This window comes from Montipora foliosa, chromosome 5 (genome assembly GCF_036669935.1).
Source record: "Montipora foliosa isolate CH-2021 chromosome 5, ASM3666993v2, whole genome shotgun sequence".
Lineage (NCBI taxonomy): Eukaryota > Metazoa > Cnidaria > Anthozoa > Scleractinia > Acroporidae > Montipora > Montipora foliosa.
In genome coordinates, this window is record NC_090873.1 from 32,286,919 (window position 1) to 32,299,418 (window position 12,500).

The 12,500-nt window shown below is 40.3% G+C and overlaps 1 protein-coding gene and 1 long non-coding RNA gene across 2 annotated transcripts in view; both read left to right on the forward strand.

Moving 5' to 3' along the window:
• Positions 1-12,500, forward strand: part of LOC138003125 (uncharacterized) — a 315,129-nt gene that overhangs the window by 82,578 nt on the left and 220,051 nt on the right. The gene's annotated exons all lie outside the window — the stretch shown is intronic.
• The window catches only part of LOC138004427 (uncharacterized), a 137,591-nt gene that overhangs the window by 48,506 nt on the left and 76,585 nt on the right, over positions 1-12,500 (forward strand). Inside the window, exons 4-5 of the mRNA XM_068850934.1 lie at positions 3,517-3,786; positions 6,672-6,845. Coding sequence (XP_068707035.1) covers positions 3,517-3,786; positions 6,672-6,845 — 444 coding nt within the window. The remainder of the gene's footprint in view (positions 1-3,516; positions 3,787-6,671; positions 6,846-12,500) is intronic.

Sequence of the window (12,500 nt, forward strand, 5' to 3'; positions counted from 1 at the left end):
ACAATATACTTAGAAGTTTAGTTGGGGAAGAGTGGTATTTTCGACTGCGTATCTGCGTATCCGCGTATCCACTTCACAATATACCTAGAAGTTTACTTGGGGAGGAGTGGTATTTTCCACTGTGTATCCGCGTATCCACTTTACAATATAACAAGAAGTTTACTTAGGGAGGAGTGGTATTTTCGACTGCGTATCCGCGTATCCACTTCACAACATACTACTTAGAAGTTTACTTGGGGAGGGGTGCTACTTTCGACTGCGTATCCACGTATCCAGCCTTTTCAGAGGTGCAGCTTCAAAATGGCGGGGTATTCTGCAGTTACTCCCAACCTTCTTAATATGGCAAGGGTGTGGTAGTTCCTCGAAAATGACACAGATCAGAACGGCACTTAATTTTGGGGAGAAACTGAAAATTTATCCTCAAGTGCTGACGTTCTTCATAAAACCTCAAATTTGGCTATTTCACGTTGTTGTTTTGCTGACGACGGCAAAGAAATGAGCAAAAATAAAAACCGCACGTGCAAGGCGTGCAAAGCTATTGTTTTTGCCCAATAAATATGCAAATTTGTGACGTTGTCGTTGCTTAACTGGCTCCCTAACAGAGAATTCAAAGCAAATTAACAATTCAGGATAATCGCGAATTCAAGGGCGAGAACGGGTTGAGGCAACACGCATTGACAATTCGGGCGAGTCCCTTATTGATTTTATTATAACTAAGTCTCCTGGGTATTTTGTTCATTCTGGTATTCTAAGTACTGTGGCCAGCTGTGATCTACTATCATAGAGGATGTAGCTTGTCGCACCTAGGGATAATTTTGGCTTCTAATCTCTCATGGCGACCTCATACATGTGTATCTCAAATGTTTACCAGATAGCCAGCAAGCGATTAAATTTACTCTAAGGGATTAATTTCAGAGTTCAGAGATCTGGGGCCGGTTGCTCGAAGCCTGGTTAGCCCTAACCGTTGGTTACGAGGTATCAAAACCTATAGGTTTCCGTGGTATTTAACGCTGATTAGCGCTAACCATGCTTCGAGCAACCCAGGCTTGTGCTACATATATTATACAAATCGCTCACAAGCCCATTATGGAATATGGGAACGTAGTTTGGCACGGGTCTTTATATTCTTAAGCCCTGGCCAAACTATCGAGCCAAGTTGGGTCCAACATGCAACATTGTTGGATGTAAATGTTGAGGTAGTGGCTAAACACCAACCAACATTGCTTGACGAAACTGATTCAAGTTCAAGTTGGCGTTAACACTGTAACGAGAATCCCTCGTAGCGTTTGTGCTGGTGGAACTGTTGGAGGACGGAAATGACCGATTCAGACGACCAAAAAAAAAAAAAAAGAACGATTAAGAGAATGTGTAGAAAAAAGTATTCTCACTGCAAGATCCGCGCTGAGGAGATGATGAGAATGAGAACGGATCATGCAAAAATTCTAAACGCTCTCCATAGAGAGAGATCATGATAGAGGGGGCTAAAAGTGTCCCTCAGACATGGCCTTACTTGATTCTCACTGTTTAAGGTTTCTGGCTGTTCATCAATGACCATCTTTGTCCGCTATCTTTGTTGCAAATGATGCTAGAAGACTTGAAAATGAGAAACCGATTCCTGATTCGCAAGGAGCACGGACGTGACTTGATTCAGGACAATTTTATTGGAAGAGGGGCAAAACACTGCAACATTGTTGCGTCGAGCAGAATTGTTGGGCGTACTGTTTGATCAAAGCAAACTCTATCCAACCCTTGATCAAACAAAAAGTGTCGGACGAACATCTTCCAACATGGGCGGCCAAACAGTCGCGATAGCGTCGTACCGGTATCGCGAGGTCACGGGTTCAAACCCCGTTGAAGTCCTGAATTTTTCAGGCTTCTCTTCGCAATTGCTAAAATTGCGTCCATAACTGCGAGGATCATAGCTTTACTTGATTTCATATCCGCATTTCGGTATATGATTCATTTCATATATCATTTCGTTCATTCAGTCGAACAATGTCGGATCGAACAAAGTTGGAGCGTTGACTCCAACTTTGTTCTATACTTTGGCCAGGACTTTAGAGCGACCTTATCGAATTTGTCCAATATGAATCTAGTAAAATTGTAACAGATGCTGTGAAAGGCACAAGACGGTTAGGCGTTTGATTCACAAATCATTACTTTATTATAAGATTGTTCATAATCTCACTCCTTCCTACCTAGTAGATCTATTGCCTACAAGAGTTTGCGGGCGAACTCAACTTTCCTTAAGGTCTGCTCTGAATTTCACTATCTTTCCAGCTCGTACAGAACGTTTCAAACTATCCTTTTCTCCATCAACAACCAAAGAATGGAACAATATTAATGCTCAACTTAGGTCACGCGACAGTATAGGGACATTTAAGAGAGAGCTGTCCATTCATACATGTATGCGTTTGGACGCTTGTACCTTGAACTATTGCTCATATAGAATTGCGGTAAAATTTTCTCCTGTCTGCTTGTGTGGACAAAGTATTGAACATATAAGTCACTTTTTTTCTTCATTGTAATATAAATTCTGCCCTGAGAACTAACTTTCTGACCTCCGCTGCTCGAATTGTTCCTTCCAGATGGGATCGTCTCTCAGAGAAGGAGAAAGTTGGGTTGCTTCTTTTCGGTTCTGTTAATTTGATAGAAACAACAACAACAACTGTATTTTGAATTGCGAGAAAGTCGTAGAGGATTTATAGTGAATGTCCTTATTATGCAGAGGGGCATTGGGCAGTTGATCAGTAGTGTAAGCTATATTATATGTAACTTTTTTCAGTTACTCATGGCCATAGGGCTTGCATTATGATTGGTTAAATTTAGCATACTAATACTTTTAAAAAATAAAAAAGAACTGTCAGAAAACATTATAAAATACGGTGAGAAATAGCTAGGAGGTAATGAATTTCGTCAAAAAAAGGAAAGACATCTGTTGCTTCCGAGAAGCGCATGCAGCACGTAATTATCAAGGCAGATTCATGTTGTAGGTGCTGTGGTCCATCCTGGTCTTGTTGTAACAGATTACTCCATGTGATAATAATGGATGAACTATTGTGTTTTAAGCAAGTGGGCACGCATAGTTCATGGTTGAGTGCTTTCTTCCAAACCAGGACTCTGACTTGCAGACAAGCTTGTGTTCGTCAAGGTCACCTGCGAGATGCTTGTGGATTAAGATAACACAGTTAGTCCGGTTACGGGGCGGTAATTTTTGGGATCGTCTTTTGTAGGTGACTTGTGAAAAGGGGTCACCTTCACTTTTTTACCATGCTGCGAGGATCACAGTTTGTTAGATAGGCAAATTAAAGATTATGGAGTATGTGGTAGCAAGAACATCGGCTCCTTCCTTAAGTAGCCGAGATGGACTCTGGTTAACCTTCCTTACTTTTAATTATTTACGTGCCCTCCTGGTATTGATGATGATCGCTAAAACGATAACGACAACGATAATGATGATGATTATGTTGATTATGATGGGCTGATAACATGATTCTGTTCGAATTCCTAACGTAGAGAACATTGTGGCGGGGAAGAGCACTACCCAGTCCTCCATCTACAGTGACCAATACTCTAATGGCACATCAGACAAAGCAGTTGATGGGAATCCTGATCAGGAATTTAAGAATGGACACTGCTCACGTACTTTAAAAGATAATGCCAGCTGGTGGCGAGTGGATTTGAGCAGTCCTGTCCAGGTCTTTGAAGTTCGCATCGTTATTGGGAATTCGCCCTCGTCTGACTGGTCAAATGTTACAAGGATTCAAGTCTACAATATAACATTGGGTGAGAGAAACACTTGCAGAAATCTGCTGTTGAAACATAGTGAACTGAGCCATAAACTTAAGAAGAAGAGACTTTTTAAGCTTGACTCCAAGAGAATCATAAGTTAAATGTTTTGTTATTTACTGTAAAGATTTACAGATTTCAAAAGCTTTTTGTGTGCTCTAATTAAGAATTGGTTCATGGTTAGTGTGCGTATATGGAGTTGTGGAAGTTATGAGAGCACGATAGAGGCGTAAGAGTTGCTCGAAGCGATTGCCGAGGGCAATTCTAGTATCTTGAGTGCGTTCCGAACTTCCCAAGTGCATCCAATCTCGTTCCCAGAGGCTCCGTTACCTTTGTCCAGCGGAACGGGTGCGTGAGGCTCTGGAATAATCCAAAACCGGAACCAGAAAACTCTGGTTCCGGTTAAATAACTGCGCGTGCGTGAGGGGATACGGTTAGACATCAACAAAAACGTCAGGCCACAGTTGTTCAAAGGATAGATAGCGCTATCCACCGGATAAATCACTACCCAGCGGATAAACACTAGCAAAACCAATTGAGTTATCCAGTGGATAGTGATTTATCCAGTAGATAGCGCTATCCAGCGTTTGAACAACTGGGGCCTGAAGTTTACCTTGCCACGAAAGCGCTTATTTTTCACTCGCGAGACAGTACACATGAGTATAAACACATCTCGTAATACACTCGAAACGTTTAAACTTCGGAGAATAAAAAATAACGGGAGCAATTTTTTCAATGGATAATTATGTGGCTAAGGGACTCATCAGAGACCTTTTGGCTAACTCGTCAAACATCGCGTTTGAAGTCCCGCTAGGATCAAAATGATGGTGGCAATCTGGGAATCCTCATGTGATGTAAGGCCAGATTGCCACTATCATTTGATGCAAGGTAGACTTCAAACACGATGTTTGACGAGTTAGCCGAAAGGTCTCTGATGAGTCACTTGGCAGGGATGAAACATACGTATGTAAGGCTAGCCGCATAATTATCCATTGAGCAATTCTTACACTTTTTCAAACTTTTTCAATCAAAACAAATTTCAGCATCTGGTGTCATGCAAGTGACAACTAGGAAATTCAGAATGCTGTATTTTCAAAAACAAAAACGTTACGGAACTGTTAAGTAGTAAAAATATTATTTATTTCTAGATTAACTTCGACCTCGTATAGATAAAAATCCGGAAGAAAGCATTTTTTTGTTTAGAATTTGAAAATTGCAGGAAATGAGACCGTTTTTCAACAGCCAATCAAATATGGTCTCTTTTGGATTTGACCAGAGTCTCTCTTTTCCGACCGCTGGTCAAGGGTACGATGACTCTGGGAACGAGATTAAAGAGCATCCAGAACTTACTATTTGAGTATATGCACAGCATATACTCAAGTAGCGTGAACCAAATAGCATGAACCAATTATTTTATAACATATCAACACGAAAAGCCGCTTCGGTGATTAAATTCGTAATTCTTATCACGGGAAACAGAAGCAAGAAAACATTTTATTGGGTACTTGAAAACACACCACCTTGAAAAACAAGTACACTGGAATTAGTGTGAAAAAATGCTCATAACGTTTGATCTCCTCTCAAAAGAACTGACTATCGATAAAAACAAAGTGGAAAAAATATGTCTTCAATCTATAAAAGAAGTGACAAGTTCTGTAAAAAAAAGTATATATTCTTTTTGACTCAACGGCTTGCTGAGTTTGGGCGTTTCAAAACAACATTTTCATTCAAAACATTATTCACACTGGATTGTGCAGTTGGTGAAAATAGGATAGTTTGGTGTCATGTTGTCTTGCGTGTCCAGCAAACTTAGTTTCTTGACCTCACTACGGAAAGTATCGGTAGTAATTTAATAGCAAGGTAAAGCTACTTTTCAAAGCTATTAACGATGTGCACATTTTTGCATTAGCGGTAGTCCCGTTGCCCATATTCGGACAGGTTACTAGTTACTAGTATTTTCCTTTTCAAACGACATGTAGGCTTGACCCAAACCAACTGTAGTCATTCCGTGACGTTAAACTATAGATTTGTGTATAGCGAATTTCACCTTCATTTCACTCGAGCTCCACGGTCCATCTTTAGGTCAATGATCGCTTTTTACTTCATCTATGACTAATTTTTAATTTGACAGCAAAATATCTATTAACTTTTATGGTTTAAATTTAACCTTTGAAAGAATCGAACTTCTTGATTAATTACGTATAAGATTTATTAAAGTGCCCCTGTGATTTAAAATCACTTCCTCTTTTTCTTCAGATTTTAAAAGTGTGTTTGCCTAACACCTAACTGGCAAACTTTTGAGCTTTGACTTTTATCCAAAGGCCGTTTACTTTGAGTGTAAGTTTTGGATTTCACGGTCCGCCATTACTCACGTTTAAAACTGACCGATTAGACCTCAGAGGATTGGATCCAGGCAAAAGAGACGTCAAAGGCTCACAAGCCTAACATTTCAGCGTGTGAATGCCGCCTATTATATATGCAAAACGTGAGTTTAAAAATCTGAAAGCCCAACAGTCCAGTGCTGCATAATTACACACGCATTGTATTCTTAAACTATTGAGCCTTTGACGTCATGTTTTCCTCGATCCAGCTCTCTCAAGATCTTAAAATTAGTAATGGCGGATCATTAAAGAGGAAATTCCAGTTAAAATAAACAGGTGTCTTTTTTAAATCAAGGCTTAAAACTTGGTCCCTTAGCGTTTAGTTTACATAGTTTTAAAACCCAAAGAAGAATAAGAATTGATTTTTTGGTCACAGTGGCACTTTAAGTTTAGCCTGTACTCACTTTGACAAAGGGCTAATTTTCAAAACTTCAGCTTGCTAGTTCACCAAATTAACCCAGACAAACAAAAATAAAGGAGCTTTTTTCACTTGAATTGCAGGCGACAGCTTCAATGTAAGAAATAATCCAGTTTGTGCGCTATGGCATGGTTCATTTGACCTGGAAGCATCACTTGTGTGTCACATGAATCCGCCAAGGAGTGGCAGATATGTTGGTATACTCACAACCAGAAGACAGTTCCTACAGCTCTGTGAGGTTGAAATCTTTTCAAAAGGTGCTTCAGTGTTAAGTAAAGCTGTAGTAGAACTGGTGTACACAGCATTATCTTTTTTTATTCCCGTGTATGGCTGACACACTTGTACCCTGCATCTGGTCGATTCGGGGAAGCCTCGTACCCAAAGTCCTCAGGCTTTTTGGTCAGCGGGTGAGACCCGGAGAGATAACGGACTCCATTTTCCCAGAAAACGTGTGGTTCCGGTCTTATTGCGCATGCTTAAGTTTAAACGGAAGCAGTAAACAGCAGGAAATAAATGGCGGGTTGAAAATGTTCGAGAAACAAAAACTTTAGTTTTACACACCATAAAAGAAACTGGAGAAATGATCATTGGCTTGCTGTAAAATACCCTGCGAGCAGTTGTTTTTTTCCTACGCTTCCCGAAAGAGAAACCACTGCAAGCAACCATTAGTTTCTTTGATTGAGCCGCCGTCCAGCGCCAAGGACTAATAAATTTAATTTGAACTGGTAAAACGAGTTATTAAACTTGTTTTGGTGCTTGCGCAAGCGTTCAGCTACGTAGCTGCTGCGTTTGGGCGAGCCCGCTGTCTAATAATTTCATATTTTTCCACGAAATAAGACGAAACGCATCACGTGGAGTATGACGTAGTTCGCACATCCTCGATGGGAAACTTCTGATGCTTTCGCTTAAGTGTATTTTAGTGTTTCAGCGTGGATTCCATCGTGAAGAATACCATCGTGCAAGCAACACGATCGACAAATTTTTGTGGAAACGACACCAATGTCCTCTTCTACCACAATTTTATGTTTCCGTTATTCTGAATTACTTCGACAAGACCTTTTTCCACGGAAATCTTCCCAAAGAGACTGATGTAATGTTTTCCCACGATACGTTTACAACAGTTTCGGGAATCAGTTTTTAGCAGCGTGGGAAAATTCCCTTGCTATAAACGGTTGCTATTTATTAGTCGAAAGTTGTTAAGCAGCTGCTTAAGGCCGCTGTTACACGTTGAAACTTTTAGCTGAAACTTATGTGCAACAGCGCTGTAAAAAAAAGTTTCAGCAGACTTTGCACCGTGTAACATAATATATAGATTTAGGCAAGCCTAAAAGCGGAGCTCCCGGCTTGTTTATTCGTACTGGCTATAGGATTAGTGAAAATAAAAGGCTTTGGAACTGTCCGCCTCTTGGTTTTCCCGGAAATTGCTTAATTATGTCATTTTATTCGCTGCCTAACTAGTGAATTCCATGGTTAATTTCACCTGAAAAACGGACTGATGGCTTGAATCACGAGGAGGGATGAGTGTGATATCGATATTTCCAGCGAAATCTACTGTCGAATTCACCAGTTAGGCAATTAATTTTTCTTGAATCGCAAGAGTTTGAAAAGAAAACAAGCAAATCCTCAACAAGCGAACGGAAAAGGAGAGAAGCCATTTCAGAGCCAGCGAATAGGAATCACGCTAAAATTAGAACTCACAGACGTACTACAGCTCGTGATGTGACAGATCGTACTTTATTTATTCCACTTTATCTCTGAAAACGAGATCATTTATATTTTGATGTACGTCATTGAAACACGCCAGCTTGGCTTAGAACCAGAATCGGCTAGAATGGACAAACTTCAAACACGATCTCCAACAAATTACCTGTACGTGCTCTAAACAAACTTCTGAAAACACAAGCTGGTGATATTTCTCCTAACTTTTTACGAGAACTCTTTGCGATTACATGTCTAGCACATAAGTGCAAAATTTTCTTGTCACTGTCGAGGCACATTGCGATTGCTGCGACCGTTGCAGAAGTAGAAAGCGGTTCTACTTTTCGTGAAACTTGTCTCTCAACGGAAGTTCCAAAAAGTTTCCCGAAACCGACTATGTTACACGGTGCAATGCCTCCTGGAATTTGTTTCGCAGCGCCGTAGCACACAAGTTTCAGCTAAAAGTTCCAACGTGTAAAACCGCTGTTACACGTTGAAACTTTTAGCCGAAACTTATGTGCAACGGCGCTGCAAAAAAAGTTTCAGCAGGCGTTGCACTGTGTAAAATAAAAGGTCGAAAATCGTTCGGAAACGTTGAAACTGGTCTCGAAATGTTGTTTACTTGGTCTTAGCCGGTTTCTGATTGGCTTACGCAGCGTAGCGTGACAAGAGCGAGGGAGACCAGTTTCACAAAGTGGTGTTACACAGTGAAACTCTCGTTTTTGTCACCACTGCGATCCTTGCGACCGTTGCAGAAGTAGAAAGCGGTTCTACTTTTCGTGAAACTTGTCTCGCAACGGAAATTCAAAAAGTTTCACGAAACCGACCATGTTACAAGGTGCAACGCCTGCTGAAACATGTTTGGCAATGCCGTTGCACACAAGTTTCAGCCAAACGTTTCGATGTGTAACAGCGGCTGTAGACAATTCAAACCCTGACGTTTAATTATTAATTCTTTTTGTGGTTTATATATTTCTGAGATGCATTAAGTCTCGAGGTGATTTAAGTTAGGGGAAGACAGCGACGGTAAAAAAAAAACAAACAGCACTGAAACTAGTTTTAGATTTCGGATCTCCCTCCAAATTCTTGAGCTTCCTGTGTGGTACTTCGTTATATTACTTACCGACTTCTTGTCGGACAGTCATTGTTATGCAAGCGTCCAATAAAAAAAATGTTTAAGTCTATCATCCCAGAGTCTCTCCGGGGGCTCACCCGCTGACCAAAAAGCTCGAGGACTATGGGTTCGAGATTGAGAGCCACCAAATCACAAAATTCCACTGCGAAAATAGGTTCAAATGGCGTGCTGATCAAGATCGCGACATTTTTCACAGAAGGGTCTTTCGTGGTTGGCCATAATGTATGCTGTAATAATAAGAAGAGTATAGCATGAACAGCTGTGATCTATTGTAGCAAGGCCGAGTGATTGCAGTGGTAGTGGAAATTTCAGCATTCAGTGTTCATGTCCATCCCTTATTTGATCTTATGTTTGTGGTAAGTAGTATTCCTCGCTTACATACGGCTGCATATCATTTGCATAAAATTTGGAACCTTATTAAAAATGACTGATTTGATGCAAATGAGGCTGGAACCTCATTAACATCCGCCACTTTGTTTTGGTGGGAAGCGGTCTATACTAATGAGCAGCAGGAGTCCATACATGGGCGTAGCACCGGAAGTCCGCTGCAAATGTCACGCAAACCGGAAATCAGGCCAACATCACGCAAAATGAAAGTTTATTGACAAACCCTAATTTTACAAGTGGGAACGTGTGGGGGTCCGAGTGACCTACTCCGGTTCCCGGAGAGAAACATGCTACACATTTATTCTAGGTGGTCTTGGACTGCTTGGCAACAATCGGATGAACTAGGAACACGTTTAGAAAGACCAATAGGAAGCAGGGCCGCGTTTAGATCACAGTTAATCAAGGGTCTAGTTAAGACACCTTAAAACCTTCAAAAGCAAGAACAATGTCACAATTGATGTTGAATTGACCGTGACCCTACACAATCTTTTGTTTTTGCTTCGCACGGGTTTGCAAATTAGTTGCACATAATTTAATCGAAGGATTTGATTGGTTATCTTCTCGAAAAAAGGTGTGTTTTGTGCAGGGTGAAGGCTAAAAATACGGACAAAAATATGAAACAAAGGGTGCGTTTTTTTGGAAAAACCCGAAAAAGGATTCTTGAATCCAAAAACGGATTTTGCGTTTTTTGGGGGAAATCCAAGATCCATACTCGAGGAGGATACTTCGGATTAAATCTAAATCCGGATTTTTGAGATTCACCACTTCAGCCTTTTTTTTGGGAAAGGATTTGAAAAAAGTACTTTTGACCAGCGGTTTTCCATGAAAAATGATACACAACAGCTACTGTACATGACAGTTTAGCCCAAATGTTTTTCTCGCGCCATTTTACCGTGCGAGTAAAGACACGAATAGATCGAAAATAGTTAGGTTTCCTGCAAATTCAAATCAGAAATTACACTAGAAGTGTTTTTGACAGCAATAATATTGTTAGCACCTTTCCCACATCTAAGAAATACCCTCCGTAATCTATTCGTATCTTAGAACGCATGCTTTTCTCCACTCCTTTCATCAATCGCTGAGGTTTTTTTTTTCTGGTGGCATTTTCATTGAGGAATTTCTCCAAAACAAACCAGTTAACGCACGACTTTTTTTTTTTTCAAATTGCACGCAACTCTGGGTTTGTTGGTTTGCGTCGTCATGGAAAATTTTGCGGTTTTTTGACGCTAAAGAATCCATTGATCGGAGATCACAAATCCGTTTTGGATTTTCCCAAAAAAACCGCACCCTTTGAACTTGTCGAGTTTCATAACAATCTCCATGCATTTATACGAACCAACAAGGGGTAAGTCACGTTCGCCTAGACCATACGAAAGAGTTCTAATGAGAAGGAAATTTAATGAAGCGGACATGTAATGAAATGACCCCTTTTGAAAACACCTAAATGAAGGAAAAAGGGGGTTTGGCGAATGCGAAAATGTATACACTTTTCGAGCAAAATATTGAGCCTGGTCGCGCTTCAACTGTAATTTAATAGCAGCACTATTGTTTTAAATCCAATGCGATAATCGTGGCCTTTCTTCATACGAGTTTACGATTTTATTTCCTTAACGCACGATTCTTTTATCAATTATAGCATACGCTAACAAACTTTTATTTGAAAACGCTTGAAAAAAAGTTAGCAACAATGGTTTTAAACCAGAATTCCGTATCACTAAGGACCATTCGATATAATTCTATATTGTTTTCAAATGACACGGGAGTATTATGATTTTCAACGTAGTTCAAGGTTTTCTTAATTTGGATTTTGAGAATCGCTTGAGACCATTTTATTGTGAAACGGGAGTATTTAGTTGGTTTCATATCGTATTTGAAAACGGTTCACAACATTGACGTAGTGAGCAAACAACATACCTTTGAAACGCTTTATTCACAAAAATATACTGTCGAATTTCGAACGTGTCTTGTTTGTTTCGAAAATATCCCGACCGTTTGTTTTCGTTTTGTGGCCACTTGTCACGCGTGCCTGACATCCAATGCAATATTCACTGTTAACGCATGCTCGATATGAAACGTGCAGGCCGTGAGCAGAGTCTTCTTTCCTCTTCCCGACTTATCAATGAAGATCGAAAGAGACTGTGCTCGCAGGGTAGGAGACTGGGAGATTTGATGACCACCTAGGAAACTCCCGGGAAAGCGGAAGAGTTCGCAGGTATGTAATAATGGCATAGTACTCGAGATTCGAAGGGAAAGGCAGCAGAGAAGAATTTGTTTGTTATATTTGTGAGAAATAGTTCTCTTAAAAACCAAACGCCGCATTGTAGCAGTAATAACCTTAATCCAAAAAAAGGTTGTTTTGAAAAGATATATGTAAAAAACGCGTAAAGGTCGTGAGTTGCGGAATTTGAGCGATTTGAGCGATTTGGTGGGTTTTCCGTTAAGGACGTGTAGTAACAGTCAACGGAAAACCCACCAAATCGCTCAAATTCACCATTTTCAGCCGCAGAAATGACAATACACAACAACTGAGGTAGGTTTACGTTTATTTTGAGCTTTAACATAGTCATTTCTCGATGGAATTAAGTTTACTATATTAGGACTCTTCAATATTTCCCATACATTTCTTTATATTTCGAACATACAAACAGACACACTGTGTGGGCTCCCTGTGATCTGTATGGGAGATGACTTT